The sequence below is a fragment of the Brachyistius frenatus genome, unplaced genomic scaffold, assembly GCF_029030835.1.
Source record: "Brachyistius frenatus isolate BFR_SWC_R1_liver_20210118 unplaced genomic scaffold, ASM2903083v1 Contig_74, whole genome shotgun sequence".
Lineage (NCBI taxonomy): Eukaryota > Metazoa > Chordata > Actinopteri > Embiotocidae > Brachyistius > Brachyistius frenatus.
In genome coordinates, this window is record NW_027210673.1 from 755,851 (window position 1) to 772,122 (window position 16,272).

The 16,272-nt window shown below is 41.1% G+C and overlaps 2 protein-coding genes across 3 annotated transcripts; one reads left to right on the plus strand and one right to left on the minus strand.

Moving 5' to 3' along the window:
* Positions 1 to 123: 123 nt before the first annotated feature.
* On the minus strand, positions 124 to 9,823 carry apba2a (amyloid beta (A4) precursor protein-binding, family A, member 2a). 2 transcript variants are annotated; one of them, XM_069708176.1, is made up of 12 exons: positions 9,614 to 9,823; positions 6,116 to 7,366; positions 5,770 to 5,874; positions 5,558 to 5,597; positions 5,335 to 5,480; positions 4,539 to 4,625; positions 4,264 to 4,449; positions 3,915 to 4,094; positions 3,102 to 3,314; positions 2,057 to 2,176; positions 1,780 to 1,920; positions 124 to 1,165 (listed from the first exon to the last, which is right to left on the minus strand). In XM_069708176.1, exons 2-12 carry the CDS (start codon positions 7,334 to 7,336, stop codon positions 1,094 to 1,096), a joined length of 2,511 nt encoding a protein of 836 aa, XP_069564277.1. In that variant the 5' UTR covers positions 7,337 to 7,366; positions 9,614 to 9,823; the 3' UTR covers positions 124 to 1,093. The 2 variants fall into 2 exon arrangements, with proteins under 2 accessions (XP_069564277.1, XP_069564276.1); XM_069708175.1 differs by having other exon boundaries at positions 5,770 to 5,877.
* Positions 9,824 to 10,130: 307 nt separating this feature from the next.
* On the plus strand, positions 10,131 to 16,222 carry fan1 (FANCD2 and FANCI associated nuclease 1). Its single transcript, XM_069708179.1, has 13 exons — positions 10,131 to 11,627; positions 11,726 to 11,866; positions 12,113 to 12,314; positions 12,394 to 12,627; positions 12,717 to 12,848; positions 12,957 to 13,065; positions 13,156 to 13,275; positions 13,380 to 13,544; positions 13,664 to 13,826; positions 13,913 to 14,016; positions 14,435 to 14,629; positions 14,802 to 14,930; positions 15,060 to 16,222. The coding sequence occupies exons 1-13, from the start codon at positions 10,442 to 10,444 to the stop codon at positions 15,195 to 15,197; spliced, it is 3,018 nt and encodes a 1,005-aa protein (XP_069564280.1). The 5' UTR covers positions 10,131 to 10,441; the 3' UTR covers positions 15,198 to 16,222.
* Positions 16,223 to 16,272: the final 50 nt, after the last annotated feature.

A 16,272-nucleotide genomic window follows, 5' to 3' on the forward strand; every position in this document is an offset into this window, starting at 1 on the left:
TACCATATAACACAACTTAAATTTGTTTTGGATCTATATGGTGTGTATATACAAGACACTGATCGATGTGAATGTTAGGTCTGTCAGTGTTCAATTGCATTTGAAAGGAAATGTGAGACAAAATACATTAAAACTGGTAATGTTTATGTTGGACAGCCTCATCAGGATTTCTTTCATCACAAGCAGATGGTTATGGTAACAACAGTTTCAGAAGTTGAACTACTTTCACAACTTCTGAGATCCAAATAAATGTGAAAACACGAGGACAAGAATGAAAACAAAACTGATTGCATAAGCACAACTGATCATTCTCTAATCCAGCCTAATGTATTTTGTGTCTCCAATGTTAAGTATCTTTTTCTGCCATAAAATTTTAATAAAATGAAACCAAACAAGTATTAAGCAGTGAAATTGTATTTTCCGTGTGTTTTAACATTACATTCATCCAGTAATGTCTATTTTGATACATTCTTGTACGCTCTGGTAAAGGTAATGATAACCAATACTGTATGTCTTTGAAGAGTAGGTGTGTCTTTGGCCTTCAGCGTCACCATAATACACAGAGTTCAGTGCCTTTGTACAGCATATTACTAACTTCTTTTAATACTTACTGTAATAGATTATCATGTCAGATTGAGAGTGAATCCCTGGTCAGTAATTTTTCATAACCACATGCATATACTGTAGGAGTATGATGGTGTTCCCAACCAAGTCCTTGAGTAATCCAAAGTATTTACAGTAGAAGAACAATTTTTAACTCCATACACATTATAAAAATGACTAAATAAAAAATAAATGTACTAATTTATCTCTTCATAAGAAAATAATCATGACCATAAAGCTACTTCTCTTCGACACCATAAACTCACGTACAGTACTACAGACAGAGTATTCACATTGTAAGGCCATTATGACAATGTAATTCAAGATAAAACCTGAAAATGAGAACTGGATGTTCTTTACAGCATCGAAACAAGAGGCCCAAAATAAAATGATAGAAAAATAAATTCTTCCCATCCCACTGAGCCACCTGTCTATCCTCTTCACACAGCCAGACATGCAGAGCTACAGTGGACTGATCCATGCAGGGTCTCTAGATGTAGATTGGCGTCTCCTGTCCCGTCAGCAGTCTGAACATCACAGCAGGCATCGTCTTCATGTTGATCTGGCAGAGATGAAAGAACTCTGTGAACTTAGGTGGGGTTTTTTATGTGGTGGTTTTAGTTTAGTTTAATTCAATTTAATATTATTAAATTTTTTTATTGTATATATTGTGTATTTTAAAACATTTTATATCTATAATTGTTTTACTACCCCTACTTTTTATTGTTATTTGTATTGCCCTTTATCTATAAATGTGGCTGCAGTGAAAATAAAAAAAATAAATCCTCTTTTGGGAGTAACAAAGCATCTATCTATCTTCATCGGTGTTATTGTGCTGAACTTTGAAATGATCGTGCAATCATTCTTTTTTATGATTCTCGACAAGGAAGGACAAACGCGAATTTTCAATAATGTGGAACTCGACATATAAAGAACGCAGTTTCCGTATTTGTACAGATAAGGATTATTATCTGGAATGAAATCAATTCGTTCCCCAAAGTTTACAGTTTCCTTTAACTGGAATTGCAGGTTGCTTAATTTCTGGGAGCTTTTCCAAACAGACATCCTCTGCTGCATTACTTCTTATCTAACCTGTTTCTATTCCTGCATGGCACAGAGTTTGTGTGGTGAAGTTATCAGGGGAAATTGCCATCTTGTGTCATGTGGAGTTCTTACCTCACCCACTGAGACAGACAGGGTTTGAACAATCTTCTCATGTGCCATGGCAACAACACTCTGACCATTTATTTCAATGATTCTGTGTCCAACACGTACGCCGCCTCGCTCAGCGATACCACCTCGCATCAGGCTGCAGATCTGAGGAAGCCAAGAACACACTCTGTATGTAACTGCATGGTAAACGGCAGCACCCACAACAGTGGGGCTCTTCAGAGGTTGTCAACCTTTCATTTTGAGCCTCAACCTAAAGTTTAGTGTCACGCTAGCTACTCACAATGCCATTCTGAACGCTGAAGCCGAGCTGGAACTTGAGATCAGGTCTCTTGATGAGGACAGTGGTGACAGGAGGACAGCTCACAATACTCAGCTTTACCTTCACCTGATTCTTCAGACCCTGGAACAAAGTCCAAAAACACATTCATGTTGCAGCAAATATAGTCTTATTGACAATAAATCCCCTGAAAAGACTCTTCCATGATGTCCAAAAAAACATTTACAAACCCAACATACATCATCTTGCTGGATACTTGTTGCTGATTTGAGAACAAAATTGAGTTAAATTTTTAGGAGGAACCAACGGGCTGAGGGCTGCAGATCAGCTGCAGAGGCCAAACAATTTGGAGAGATGAACTAAAGAATATTGATGATTCAGTGTGTTATTGAATAATTGTGTGCATGGAATAAATCACTTAGGGTGTCAAGGTTTCCCCTACAATTATAACACTTCGGTGCAGCACCCAACATGTTTTACATACAAGCCACTGTAGCTTCACTATTAGCTTTGCTTTACCAATGTTTGGTAATTATTAGATTATTTTTATGGCAGACAGGGAATTTTTTAATAAATAATGTAATAATGATAGTCCAAAATTACATGAAAATGCATAGCTTTTAGTCAAACAAATGTCCACTACCCTCACCCCGCTACCACAGTAACTAAACCGTCCAGAAACCCGAGAAAAACCCTGGGATGTTAGAGTTTCATCTTAATTCATCTGTTTTGTCTATCCACTTCATCCGTCTGATGCCTAACAAAGGCGGAAGACCATCTCACTATGCAATAAGCAGAAAGCAAAGGGATAACCAGAACAAATCACCAGTCCACCAACAGTTTTTGCATCGACAGTCAAATTCATTCTTTCAGAGTCACCTGTGCTGCTGACCAACATGTTTTTGCAGTGGGGCCAAAAACTCAAAAAGAGATAAAGATTTATTGTTGGGAGGTAAGCCACTGTGTCATTCTCTGATTCAAGTATCTCCTCATCTAATTGAACTGTGTGTACAAATGTAAACTGGAGGTGCTTAAATAAGCTCCACACCTTGATGATGCCTTGACAGGTGGCAAGTGGAAGCCCCACCAGACTGGTGTCGTTAATGGACATAATCTGGTCCCCCACACTGAGCTTCCCAGAGCGAGCTGCAGGGCCGCTGTTCAGCATACTGGCCATGATGACGGTGGGCAGAATGGAGCCCCAGCCAGACTCCACTATAACCACTCCGAGGCTCTCCCCCTTCTGCTTCTCCACGTACAGCTGCAACACAGGAAAAAAAAATGCATTTCCTGAAGCTTTTTCAAGCACAGTTTGAATTTCACAAATTGAGGTGTAGAATATTTTTGAGATTCTGGTCCAAATATTTCTGTTAAGGTATATTATTAAAAAAAAAAAAAAAATCATAAGGTTTAATATTTACCAGACACTTTTACCATATAACTTTATACTGCATATTAAAGATTTTTTTGTTTTGTTAGAATAAAATGCTAAAACGGGGGAGTGTAATGAAAAATTATAATATTCTCATGTCTGCTGTAAAATGTGCTGTGCAACAACAACAAGGCCGTCCTCATAGATTTTTAGACGATTTGTGTGAAACATCCACGCTTTCAAATTTAGAGCACCTTTGCGATTAGTGTTAGCCTTGTTGCTTGCCTTGCCAAGGGAACTGATACAGGGGTGGGTGGAAAATAGGGTCCGAGAGTCCAATCTGTTTGACTGGGACATTTTGATCTCTCTTGCTAGTATAATGAAAAACAAAACTGACAACTTCTCTTTTGTGAATCTTTGTTTCAGATTTTCCACACCAGGTAAATCCATCAGTCATCATCCACAATTTACCAATAAAAAATGTCCCACCTCTTTACAGTTGTCTGAGTTTGAGAAATGGACGAGGTCATCGTGGTACATTTCCTGGGAGTTGATGATGTCACTGTATTGTTTCTGGCTCAAGTCGGTAGGGTTGATGCCATTGGCTCGCAGGAATTCTCTGTAGGCCACACTAAAAGCCTGACCAATGGACTGTGCAATTAGCTGTGCCTGTGGGAAGGAGTGTTTGGGGAAACCTACTCAGCAGAAAGGCTATTCCAGTTGACAACAACAAGGAAGTGGGAAAGATCACAGCGGTTTAACACAGAATAAAAATCTAAAACAGAACTACATTATAAAGCAAAAATGTATGGAGAGTTAGTTAAGCAGCAGCACTTACATCCTCTGACTCAAACACATAGCAGATCATCCTGTATTGACTCTTCCCTTCGCTGGGAGAGTCGGGAGATTCTGAGAAATCCTCTGATGAGGACTGAGACATACGCCTCCGAGCCATCAGAACCACAATGCTGCCAATGTCGGCGATATAAGAGATGGTCCGCAAGGCACTGTCCATCATTGTCTCCTACCGAAAGCAAGAATAATGACAATCATTATGTCTGAAAATAAATTCACCAAAGTGATCAAACACAGAAGGGAGGCTGAGTTTCTAACCTGTGTGTCAGCATTCAGCACTTTGACAGCTTTAGTGGAGATAAACAGGTCCACTTCTGTCACCATTTGAGAGTCTTCATCTTGGCTCTTTGAAATAAATATTATTTCAATCAAACATTTTACATTTTGGTGCTTTTGTTTGATGCCACAGTCTACTATCAAAACACTGACATGGGGGGAGGTGAGCAAAAAAAAAGAAAGAAGGAATGCAACAGCTCCACTGTGTGGTAAATAAATGGATTTACTGCAAGGATAACCTCTCAACAACAGCAGCAACACACACACACACACACACACACACACACACACACACACACACACACACACACACACACACACACACACACACACACACACACACACACACACACACACACACACACACACACACACACACACACACACACACACACACACACACTTATAAATCCCATTAATTTATTGAAGTGAAAAGGAAAAGGCACTTTCAGAGTACAAAACTGTGCCAATACTGAACGAATATCTTTGAAATACATCAGTTGTTTTTTTTAAACACATCAGATATTAAATGAAATAAAGTATCTGATGGTGTGGTAGCTAAAGATTCAAATGAAACTTGTCTAATGCCAGACTGAGACTATCAACAAAATCAAATCAATTCTCCTGAACCTGAAGACCAATTTGTTCCCCAAACTTTATTTAAATTTGTCCCCAACCTTTTGAGACAGGCTGACGAAAGCAGAAATCATTAGTTGATTTAAATATTTATAAACCAAATCAATAGATGTTAACGTCTGTCGCCCTGAAGGCAGATTACCTTGATCCGACTGACGGCTTCATGGGCCTGGGACATACGGACAGACTTGGATGGATTTTTATCAGACAACACCTGAGTGCAGCCAAGGTAGTTAGCAGCAAAGATGATCCCATCAATGAGATCTTCTGGCTCACAGGGACCTGGGACTATTCAAACAAAACACTTAATTTGTTGCATTGATATATAAAAACTATCAAATGTAAGAGTATTCTAAAATATTTACCATCTTCAAAGCTGGGAAAAGAAGCAGCTTCCTGCGTTTTCTTTGAAAATATGTAATAAGTTAGACCTCAAGGACAAATATTTTTACGTACAAAAGCTACAAAGGAATATGTTTGAATTTTAACATGCATAATTAGGAAGAACTACATCGTACAAAATTAAAAGCTGTCAAATCTCATCTTCGATACATTTTGTGGTGAAACAATTTTTCACCTTGGGAGTGTTGCTCTCCTCTGCGGGGATGAGCTCTTGACTCTGAGGCCTCCTCGGCTGCTCTGGCACATCTTCAGGCATCACGGCTGGGCTTGGCGTCTCACCCTGCTGTACACAAACATCTGTTTTAATTGGGGCAAGTGTTGTTTAACATGTTTCTTGTTGTCCTATTTAGATGATTCTTTAGGGGAAAGATAACAAAGACTATTTCTCGTAATAGCATCATTTTAAAATCACATTTAATCCAGTCTGGGGTACAGTGGTGGTAAATTAGGTACAAAAGTTAATAATAACAAACCACAGGGCATGAGATCTGACAAAGACCGACCCAGTTTACATTGGTTACCTGCTGGGGTTTCTCTGGCCGTCTCTGTCTCTCCTCAACAGCTTCCCTCTGTTGTTCTGGCGAGTGATTAGGAGGCAGGGAAGGTTTGATAACCCTAGGTTCGCTGTCCTGGCTGTTAGCTGTGGAGGGACTTGGTCTGGAAACAGGAGGAGTCGCTCTCTGAGGCTGGGCCTTCTGGGTGTCGGCAGGTGACTGAGGATGGGAATGACGAGGTGGTGGAGGAGGATGTTGCTTACAAGAACCAGACCTAGCTCTGGTCCTGACAGCGGCCTTTTTGCAGTCCCTGGTCAAAGTCTTTGGACGCGGCTCAGTGCTATTGGTCACACATCCTTTAATCCCAGAAGCGATATGCTCCATGTCCTCTCCTGTACCCCTTCTTCCCCGTCCTTTAGCCAGCCTCTCCTTCTCCTTTGAACCCATTTGAGATGACTCACACTTCTTACTGGATCCTGGGATATTGTGGTTTCTTGCAACTCGAGTGTCATCTTCTCTTTCCCTTTCATCACTTCCCTTTCTAATTCTTTCATTCTCATTGTCCTGATAAGGGCTCGTCTGCTTTTGAACACTACTCTCTGTCTCTTCTAAATCCTCTATAAATTTGGCCCCATCCAGCACCTCTTCTATCTCATCTCCATCACTGAAGAAGAACCTGTCCTCCAGGCCTTTTTTCACTCCCCCCTCTGCTTCATCCCCGGCAATCGGAGCACAATGTGACCTAAAGCGATGGCCCATCTTATACGGCTTAGTGTCTGATTGTGATCCCTCACTTACTTCTGTGCTGTGTCGAGATCTAGGAGTGATCTGGTCAGCGGCACCGGTGTTCTCATTAATATCATCACCTACTGCATGCTTTGTATAGCCGCCCTCCTCAGGACAATACTGTTTGTAGTACCTCATGTCCACGATGCCCTCTCGGTTCAAATGCAGCACCTCGTCATAGTCCTGCTCGACATCAGAGCCCACGTTGTCGTACTCAGAGCAGGTGTCCTCCATGTCCTCTGGACTAGGGTCACAACTCATGTAATAGTGGTTTGCAGAAACAGGAGAAGTCAGCTGGTCATTGTTGTCATCCTTCAAGGTACAAGGTGGTTGCTCAGTCCCCTCCCTCACCAAACCTCGCTGCTCTTCTTTGCTCTGTTTCGTAAATCTTGGACCGGAGCACGGTGAAGGGCTGGGAGACAATATTTTAGAAATGGTTCTTTGCTTCTCTCCATGAGCCATCACTGGCTCCTTAGCCCACTACCCTAAACCCTGTAAACATTAACATTAACACATTTAGAATTTGTTTTAAATACTTGCATTACATGACACTTTTACTTGATATCATCAATAAAACATCATCATTCATACTCTAAACAAACTCTCATAATGTCATAAAACATAATTAAACAAAGAATTTGTTTAACAATGTTGTGCCTCTTCGCTTCTATTAATAGAGAAATTATTTATCCAATAAGATTCTGTTTTAGCTACAAAACATTTTTCCCTGTTCATGTTTTTTTTTTCCAGAGCATCTCTCAATTATTTTCATCAGTACCAGATTTAAATAACATTTGGGGAAATATTTCTTACTTGAAAATCTCTGTGTCACACTTTAAACACAAACAGAATCAATCCATGCTCTAAGAACAAACAGAAGCCCCTATTAGTTATGATACTATACATCCATCTAACACAGTGTTACATTGACATGCACCATCTCAGTCCTTTTGTCTCTGAGGACTGGTGATGTTGTTTGTTATCTGTCATCTTGCTTGGTTGTGTCTGCTCTAATTTTGCCATGATGTCCAGAGCAGGAAACCAGCATTAAAGCCACGTTAACTCAGTCAGGCCGGTTGCATATAATGTCTTTTCTGTAAAATCATTGTTAGTTTTTATACTTAAACTATACCCTTACAAACTAATCCCTGTAAAATTTTAAAAATGTGGTTTGTGTCATATTTATGACCCATGACTTATGTCCTTTGAGGAAGCAGGAATAGTACATCACTCTTTTGACACCTGAATATAACCTCTGAATGGATGTTTGCCCTGGACTAAGGTACAACACAACATCCCATGAAATGACAAATAAACAGGTAACACAACAGTTTAATAAAAATACTAATTTGTTTGCACACTTCTCTCTTATCATGTTTCAGTATTTTAAAGAGTCAAACAACAATAATTAAAAAAAAAAAAGATTGTTACTGTAAATCAGAGTAAGTCATACAGTACTACAGAGCTGAGCTGATAGAGAAGTAATACGTAACAAATATAATACACATAAATTGCAGTTATTAGTAAAAAATTGACTGGCTCCAGACTCTCAAACGTGAATATTTGCTGGTTTTCTTTGTTTTCTATGACCAAGCTAGCAGTTTTAAATCATCACCTTGAGCTCAGGGAAGATGGGATGGGCATTTTTCTTGATTACTATGTCCTGATATTCCATCGACCAAACAATTGATCAATAATTTGCAGACCGACTGATCTTGAAAATAACAGTTGATTGAAGCCCTATAGTTACACTACTAACAAACAACAACAGCAGCATTTTACACCAGCAAAGGATATGACAAATGATATTATAGAGAGAATGCATCAATACAACATAAAAATCCTATTAATTTAAGACCTTATGAATCCCATTTCATCTTTGCAATGATTTTAAGAGAAATACCTGAGTGTGATACTGGTGCTCTCAGTCTACTAATAAAGGCTCCAACATACTGAATGTACTGGAGCTGGCATGCTGAGCAGCGGTTTGCTACACGCCCAGTCTAAACGTGTCATCATCAACACCCTCACCTAAACATGAAGCATCCGAGCTTGTGGGTGAAAACAGTTCACTGTGCTATGAGGGCTCACGCTGTTCAACACTGTACACAATAAAATCAGATCATAATGCAACTGAGATTATGGCATCATCAATACAAAAACCTGTAATGCCATCTCACAGACCTAATCATGACCTCTCCATGGTGCTGAACTGGCAATTAAAACAATGGGGGTCATTATAGTCTTGAACTGAGATTCAGTATGGTCGTTTTCTTCCAATTACCCTGCCCCTGGCGTATTTTTGGTGGTATTTTTTAAACCTATTACGCCGAACTTTTGCCGCAGCTGCAGGGGTGGCTGTTGTGGTGGCTCCGGTCTCCCCCACATGTGGACGCCGCATTCCCATCTCTGCCTAAATCTCGATAAAATAATCTGATATATGGTTTTCCTGCGCAAATAGGTCGCAGTGATGGAGTTGACTCCCTCCATACACACTCTCTGCTTTTTGTGTGTGTGTGTGTGTTTTTTTTACCATCTGGAAGCGTCCTATTATTCTACTGCTGCTGCTGCAAATCACATCGACCTTGATTTGAAGCATAGAGACTGCACCACGCTGACATCCAACTAATGGGGCTGATGTCCCTACCACAGCAGCACATCCAGCTCTGTAATAGGCCTACATGCCTCACTATTACATTTCCACCTCCATATACTTAGATATTTCTGCGTGCCACTTACCGACATGGGTCCTGTGGGTGGCCCTCCTTGTAAAATGCCCGTGTGCTGATCAGATCAGATTGCTCTCCGGAATGGTGATTTTTGAATAAAAGCCGCACAGCAGCCCAGGAACCTGTGTAGAAAATGCACCCCCATCATGTGCTCACTGGTCGCCCTGGTGTGCTGCTGTTGCTGCCCAACATAAAACACTCCGAGGGCCAGAATAAGTGCCCAGTCAAACGTACGCACAAAAAGTGACGCATGTCAGGTTAGTTTACGTCAAGTTATTTTTTTTTAATATTTAACAGTGTACCTGGATGCCATTTACAATATAAACGGATGATCAGTATATATTTTGTATTATATTATAACTATATTCTATTTAAAACGTGTAAAATATTGTAGACTCAAATTATATATTTTTATTTACCTTAACTCGGTTTAAATCATTTAGTATTTATAACATATCGATGTGTCTGGGATCGATTTCTGCATCCTAAAAATCGTTCTGCACTCGGCTAGTTATGTCTGAGAAGCGGGATTGTTGTCATCGTGCACAGCTCTTCTGTCACCGGTATGCCAGGTTATGTTTTCTACCACTGACTTATTGTTTATTGTGTGTATTCTGTTGCACGTATAAAGCACTAAAAAAAAAAAGCGCAAATGAGCGAACATTTCAAGTGTTTATTTTCCGCCGAGTTAGCGTTCAAATGTAGCTGGCGTTAAATAGCATTATTAACCATTTCTGCACCGGCGGCGGTTGAGAGTATCCAACAACAACAAAAGAAGCTTTAAAAAACAAAACAACAACGTAGTTTTTAGTCGAGCAACATCGCCACCGTCTGCAACATGACCGAGAGAGCTAAGAAAGACAAAGTCAGGCGAAGTTTATCATCGTCCAAGAGCAGAAAGAGGAGCGATGTTAAAGCTGGGACTTCTGCCAGTGCTGCCACCACCACAGCTCCAATCACGTCGTTCTTCAGCAGCCAGCCTCCACCTAAAGTGGCCTGCCCCCTGTGTGGCCTGTTGGTACCCAGATTACGGATCAATGAGCACATTGATTTTCAATGTCAGAACTTTGAGAGAGGAGACAGCATTGTCGCCTCAGCAAGTAATAGTGTTGTGTCAAGCACCCAGCTGTTACCGAGAAGGAATCTCCCAAAGTCCCCGGAGCCGCATCGAAAAGTGGAGGAAGAGGTCCAAGAGACCAAAACAAGTCCTTATTTCAAAAAGAGTAACTTTCAGCAGGCACCACGGGAGATAAACAGCAAGACTGTTGTCAGGACAATTGACCTGGGAAGTCTGTCCTCAAGGTTGTCTAGAAAATATCACAAGGTACCTGAAAAGAAACAGACAGAGGATACAAATACACAGACTTTTCCAAACACGGAGATATTTTCTTCTGAGACACTCAATAGCTCACAGAAAGAAAATGTTCTGATTCAGACTTTAGAGGACAAAAACAAGTATGTGACAGTCATAACCGCCAGCGTAAACACTCCAGCAGCAGCAGAAGATCCATCATGTTTGGAAAAGGGTCATCATCTTGAACAGAAAGCATCTAAATCAGAGTCTGTCCACAATTTAGTCACTCAAAACCTTCACTCTTTTCCATCCAAACCAGAAAAAAGAAAAAGGGAAACAACTTCAAATGGAAAAGCATCTGCTCTCCAAAAGAAAGCAAAATATGAAGGGAACAGTACAGAACCAGAGGAGATGCTGTCTTGTGACAGTACAGCTGAGACAGCTGACATGGATCAACATAAAACTGAGACACCTTCTTCTTCTACTTGTGACCCACCTTTGAGTTCAGAGGAAACCTTTGACACAAGTGTTGCAGTGATCAGTAATGATTCAGTGCCAGAGTCTGTTGCTGGAAACACCACCGGTGACCAGAGCTCTCCTCCCCCGTGGCTTCCCTACTACCTCCGTAACTTCCGGACTGTACTGCAGGCCGTGCTGGAGAATGAGGACGACAGGGCTTTGTTCAACCAAGACGATATGGTACTTGTACATGCATTTGAGAAGCTATCAGGTATGAATGAGTAATACTTAGTAATGCAATAAAACTATATTTGATAAATGGCAATAAAATAAGCGCTTAATTGTTCACATGTACTTTCTCTCTCCAAGTCATGGGGCAGAAGCTGTATGTAAGACTATTTCAGAGGAAACTGAAGTGGCTCCAAGTAAATAAACTGGATTATGAAGAGATATCCAGCGATCTGGGACCTATTGCCCAGCAGCTGGTTCAGAGTGGTTTTCTACAGACAGGTAAATGATCTCTAACAATTCATTGTAATATTTTAGAACTTCTCAATTCTCCGAGGTTAAAGAAATTCATGTTTTTTTCAGTTTTTTTGTTGGTTCTATTCTTCCAGTTTTAGCTAAAAAAAAATACAACAAAATGTTTGGGTTGAACTCCCAATTCAATCTGCTCAAACACAACATTGACTCAGACGTGTATATTTTGTATTTTTCTCTGTCACTGCCCACCTATTGGGTTTTTGCATCTCATAGAGAGCGACCTTGAAGACCTGGGGGAGGCTCTGGATCTCCTGCCAGCTCCTGAACTTAAAGCTCTGGCCAAGACTTTCCATCTGGGAAGTTCAGGGACTCAAAAACAACAGCTAGTGGACAGGCTTTTCCGTCTAAGCAGGCAAAGGTCTCTCTTCTCTCTGAACCCTGGTCAAAACAACATTGGAGCAGTCATCCTCAAACGGTGAGATGATCATTTATATTGTGTTTGTTTACAGGACTAGTATAACAGTCATGATCTGACCCCTGTCCTTCCTTTAAAGGGCAAAGCAGCTCGCAGGTTCCTGTGTGCGTCTGTGTCGTGGCCCTCGGGCTGTCTTCTCTCGCATCCTTCTGCTCTTCTCTCTGACGGACACCATGGATGAGGAGGAGATGGCGGCTGGAGGACAGAACCAGCTTTTCACCATCCTGTTGGTAAACTCAGGACGTCTGGCCTTCCCAGACTACACAGTGCAGCGTGCTGCCAAGGTGTTTCAAGACAGAGACGACCTGATCAGGTGAGGGTCCCCTAAAACATTTAAAATGACTTTTTAGAAAAAAAAATTGAAGCAGGAAGAAACACTCATGACACCATACATCACAACAGATATGAAGCTGCCATGCGTACCCTACAAGAGGTGATCTCAGCAATGCAGGGCGGGCAGTGGGAGAAGTCCCTGGAGCTTTACACTGCTGCCAAAAGTACCTGGCAGGAGCTGAGAAAAAAACACGATCTCAGGTCAGGACCCCATAAATCTTTTTATTTGTTTCTGTCTATGAATCTTTAAAACAGAAATATGGAGTCCCTGGTGATTATTTACTGTTAAAAATATCATTTGTTGGATAGCTACCAGGAGGAGCTACCTGTGTTCCTGCGCAGCTTCACTACAGGATGGGCTTACACTCGCATCTTATCCAGAGGGGTGGAGATTTTGCAGAGGCTACGTCGCTATGAGGTTTTAATATTCCATATTTCAATATAAATGTCCTATTTATTGAAAAGTGTTACGGTTTAAAACATCATGGGAATTACTTTTATGTTACAGGAAGCAGTAGAGGAGCTGCAACTCTTACTATTGCAGACTGTTTACTGTCCTGACAGCCGCGGGCGGTGGTGGGACAGACTGGCACTAAACCGTCACCAGCACCTGAAAAAACCTGAGCAAGTGAGCACCAGTATCTGTTCTCATTCACCTCCTCAGAAACATTCTCCTTATTTCCTTTGTTACAATTCGTTTGTCGGACTTTGTTGTTTACCTATCACCCTTAGGCTATTTGTGCTATCAGGGACGGGATGTCAGATCCTCTGGTGCGCACCGGACATAAACTGTCCCTCCATCAGAGAGCTGTTCGGATGAAAGAGTCTTCCAGCTGCAGGAAATACCACCTCCAACTCAAAGACCTACCCACCATCCAAGTCCAAGATGTCAAACATGTGAGCTTCTCTCAGTATGTCAGTGTATGGGTTTCACAGTAGAAAGCTTACTTGCTTTAATTTTCGGATGTTTGTAAAATGAAATATTTGTTCATTCGTGTTTGTACTTTTGACTGCAGGTGACCATTCGAGGACAGCTGTTTCCTCATGAGGGCGGCATGGGGAAATCTAGGTTTCTTTTACCAGCAAATGAAGAAGGGGAGGAGTGTGCTCAAGCCACTGTGATATGCTCAGTGGAAGAGCTGTCTTTAGCACATTACAGGCAACAAGGTTTTGACCAAGGTAAACAACTTGTCTTCTCCTGTATAGTCGTGTATTTGGGTATCCACTGATCACAAAAACCATACGGTCTCTTTTTGACTGACCAGGGATCCATGGAGAGGGCTCGACATTCTCAACGTTGTTTGCTCTTCTGCTGTGGGACATCATTTTTATGGAGGGAATTCCAGACGTCTTTCGAAACCCATATCAGGTGAAATAAACTCTTTGTTAATTTTTTTAATTTAACTTGTGTTTTTATTTTTGTTTGTCCTTTGCTCTGTAAATGACTCGACTTCATTGTAAATGAGGATCACCCTCAATGATTTCTCGAGTGTAAATAAAGGTTGAATGAATGAGCTTTATTGTCAGAATATTCTTCTGAAATTTGTCAGGCCTCCCCAGCTCTACACTGTTTCACATAAATAACAAAAACCTCACATTTAACCCAATAAACAAAACAAATACTTTAAAATATATTACATCAGCTGTCACAAATAAGTGGCTGCAGTGCATCAATTTCATCACTCTCTTTAACATTCAGTGCTGAGTCCACACAGGAACTCTGAGGCCTGTTTGTTGAAAATGAACAGACCCATACAAGTTAAACTTATGTGTGATTCCCCTCACAGACGTGTCCACTGGATCTTTACACTGACTGTTTCCATGAAAGCAGAAAGGAGGCAATTGCGTCTTGCGTTGAGTTAATCAGTGAGGCGTCTGTGGAAACGCTGAATAACATGCTGGAGGATGTCTGGAACTCCCAGGAGGGTAAAGTGTGTTCACTGGTCAACTGGGAACGTTTCTCATCCCTTCAGCAGGCGCAGGTATTTACTGACATTCTTAAAAAATACATGTTCATTGTGATCGGATGTTCAATAAGGTGTTTCTCTCATTATGTGTAAATGCAATTATGTTTCCAAACACTATGATGAATATACATTTCGACATATGTTACTGTAACATTGCACTAACACATTCATACAATGAAATTTGCAGTCTCTTGTTGCATGCCTGGGTGGAGCCTTCTTAGGTGGAGTAATAGCACGAATGGCAAAAGACTACAGGCATTGCCGTGGAGGTCTGCCTGATCTCGTGGTGTGGAACACCTCTAACAACAGCTACAAGGTGAGTTCACCTGATCACACACCATCCTGCCTGCTTTGAATTAGATGTTTCCCTTTTAGCATTGATTCAGGTGCTGTGTGGCACCTGATCGTTTCTAATCTAGTGACACTGATTGTCATGTGGTTCTAGCTGGTGGAGGTGAAGGGGCCCAATGACCGGCTGTCCCACAAGCAGCAGATCTGGCTGGATGAGCTGCAGACACTGGGGGCTGATGTGGAGGTGTGTCACGTGACGGCTACTGGAGCCAGAGGAGCTCGTCTGGAATGAACGAAGCACGGAAGAATGGACTGATAAAGTGTGCTGCTAATTAATACGGACTGTGGTCCAAATTGAAACATCAGCAGGCAGATGCTCTGGTAAAACAGATTTGGTTGCTTTTTCTGATTCCAATCATCCAGATGTTACATTTGCTGCTTATCACACCTGCTTTTGGAGAACAGTGTAAATCTTAATCTCAGAGACTGAATTTATCTCCCATGCATCTGAAATTTCCTGATATTGGAGAAGAGGGAACATCATGTGCCTTGTGACATGTGGTATTATCATCAAGGAAGCCACTGCCTCCAACAGTAAGAGGTACATCATGAGATGACGATCGTCCCTGAGGACTGCCAGGATCAAAAATAGCTTGCTTACAGATAATCAGAGCTTATGCATGACAGAGAATGGATCCAACCACCACCACACAAAACCAATGGTGTTTCCTTTTCTTTGGCAATACTATATTCTTAGGATCTTGAGTTGCCAAGCAACCAAAAATCCCATTTAGTTGGCTGCTTATAAATTGCATGAAAGCTCTATGAGTTTGTTATGCAGTTAATTACTGTGATAAAATGCCTATAAATATGCAGTTTCGCCACCACCGATCATTTAATCAGAAACACCAATTGGGTACAATAAATAAAGTCATTGGGCAGCTATTAACAATTATTTTCATTAGCAATTAACCCACAGTTGGTTTTCCCCATTAACTGATGAATGTGTTGGTCTATAAAATGTCGTGAAACTGTACATTTTCTAGAGCTCAAGATGACACATTGCTTGTTGTGATGTGACAGCAGTCACTTTAGTGCAAGAAACATTGCATCCAAAGCAAGCTGCAAATTTGAATGCCAGAGGTTGGCAGCATTTTTGTTTCAAAGTTGCTCATAAGTACAGTGAATCGATTATCAAACTGGCTGCCAAGTCATTTTCTGTTCATTTACTCAATGAAATGCTTCGGCTCCATCTAATGATACGTAATGGTACCGGAAGCTTTGTTTGTGTTGGAAGTGAAATATTAAAAGATAACTCTGGTGTAAAGTGTCCTGTTGTTGGACGTGTCTCTGATGGTGGACGAAAG

Excerpts from the sequence above, each read along its gene's own strand:
- fan1 (XM_069708179.1), top strand. The coding sequence starts at position 10,442 with ATGACCGAGAGAGCTAAGAAAGACAAAGTCAGGCGAAGTTTATCATCG. Across the intron at positions 12,628-12,716 it reads GACAGAGACGACCTGATCAG|ATATGAAGCTGCCATGCGTA; the intron begins GTGAGGGTCCCC and ends ACATCACAACAG. Across the intron at positions 13,545-13,663 it reads AAGTCCAAGATGTCAAACAT|GTGACCATTCGAGGACAGCT; the intron begins GTGAGCTTCTCT and ends TTTTGACTGCAG.
- apba2a (XM_069708175.1), bottom strand. The coding sequence starts at position 7,336 with ATGGCTCATGGAGAGAAGCAAAGAACCATTTCTAAAATATTGTCTCCC. Across the intron at positions 4,626-5,334 it reads AAGCCGTCAGTCGGATCAAG|AGCCAAGATGAAGACTCTCA; the intron begins GTAATCTGCCTT and ends TTTATTTCAAAG. Across the intron at positions 2,177-3,101 it reads CCTGTCAAGGCATCATCAAG|GGTCTGAAGAATCAGGTGAA; the intron begins GTGTGGAGCTTA and ends ACTTTGTTCCAG.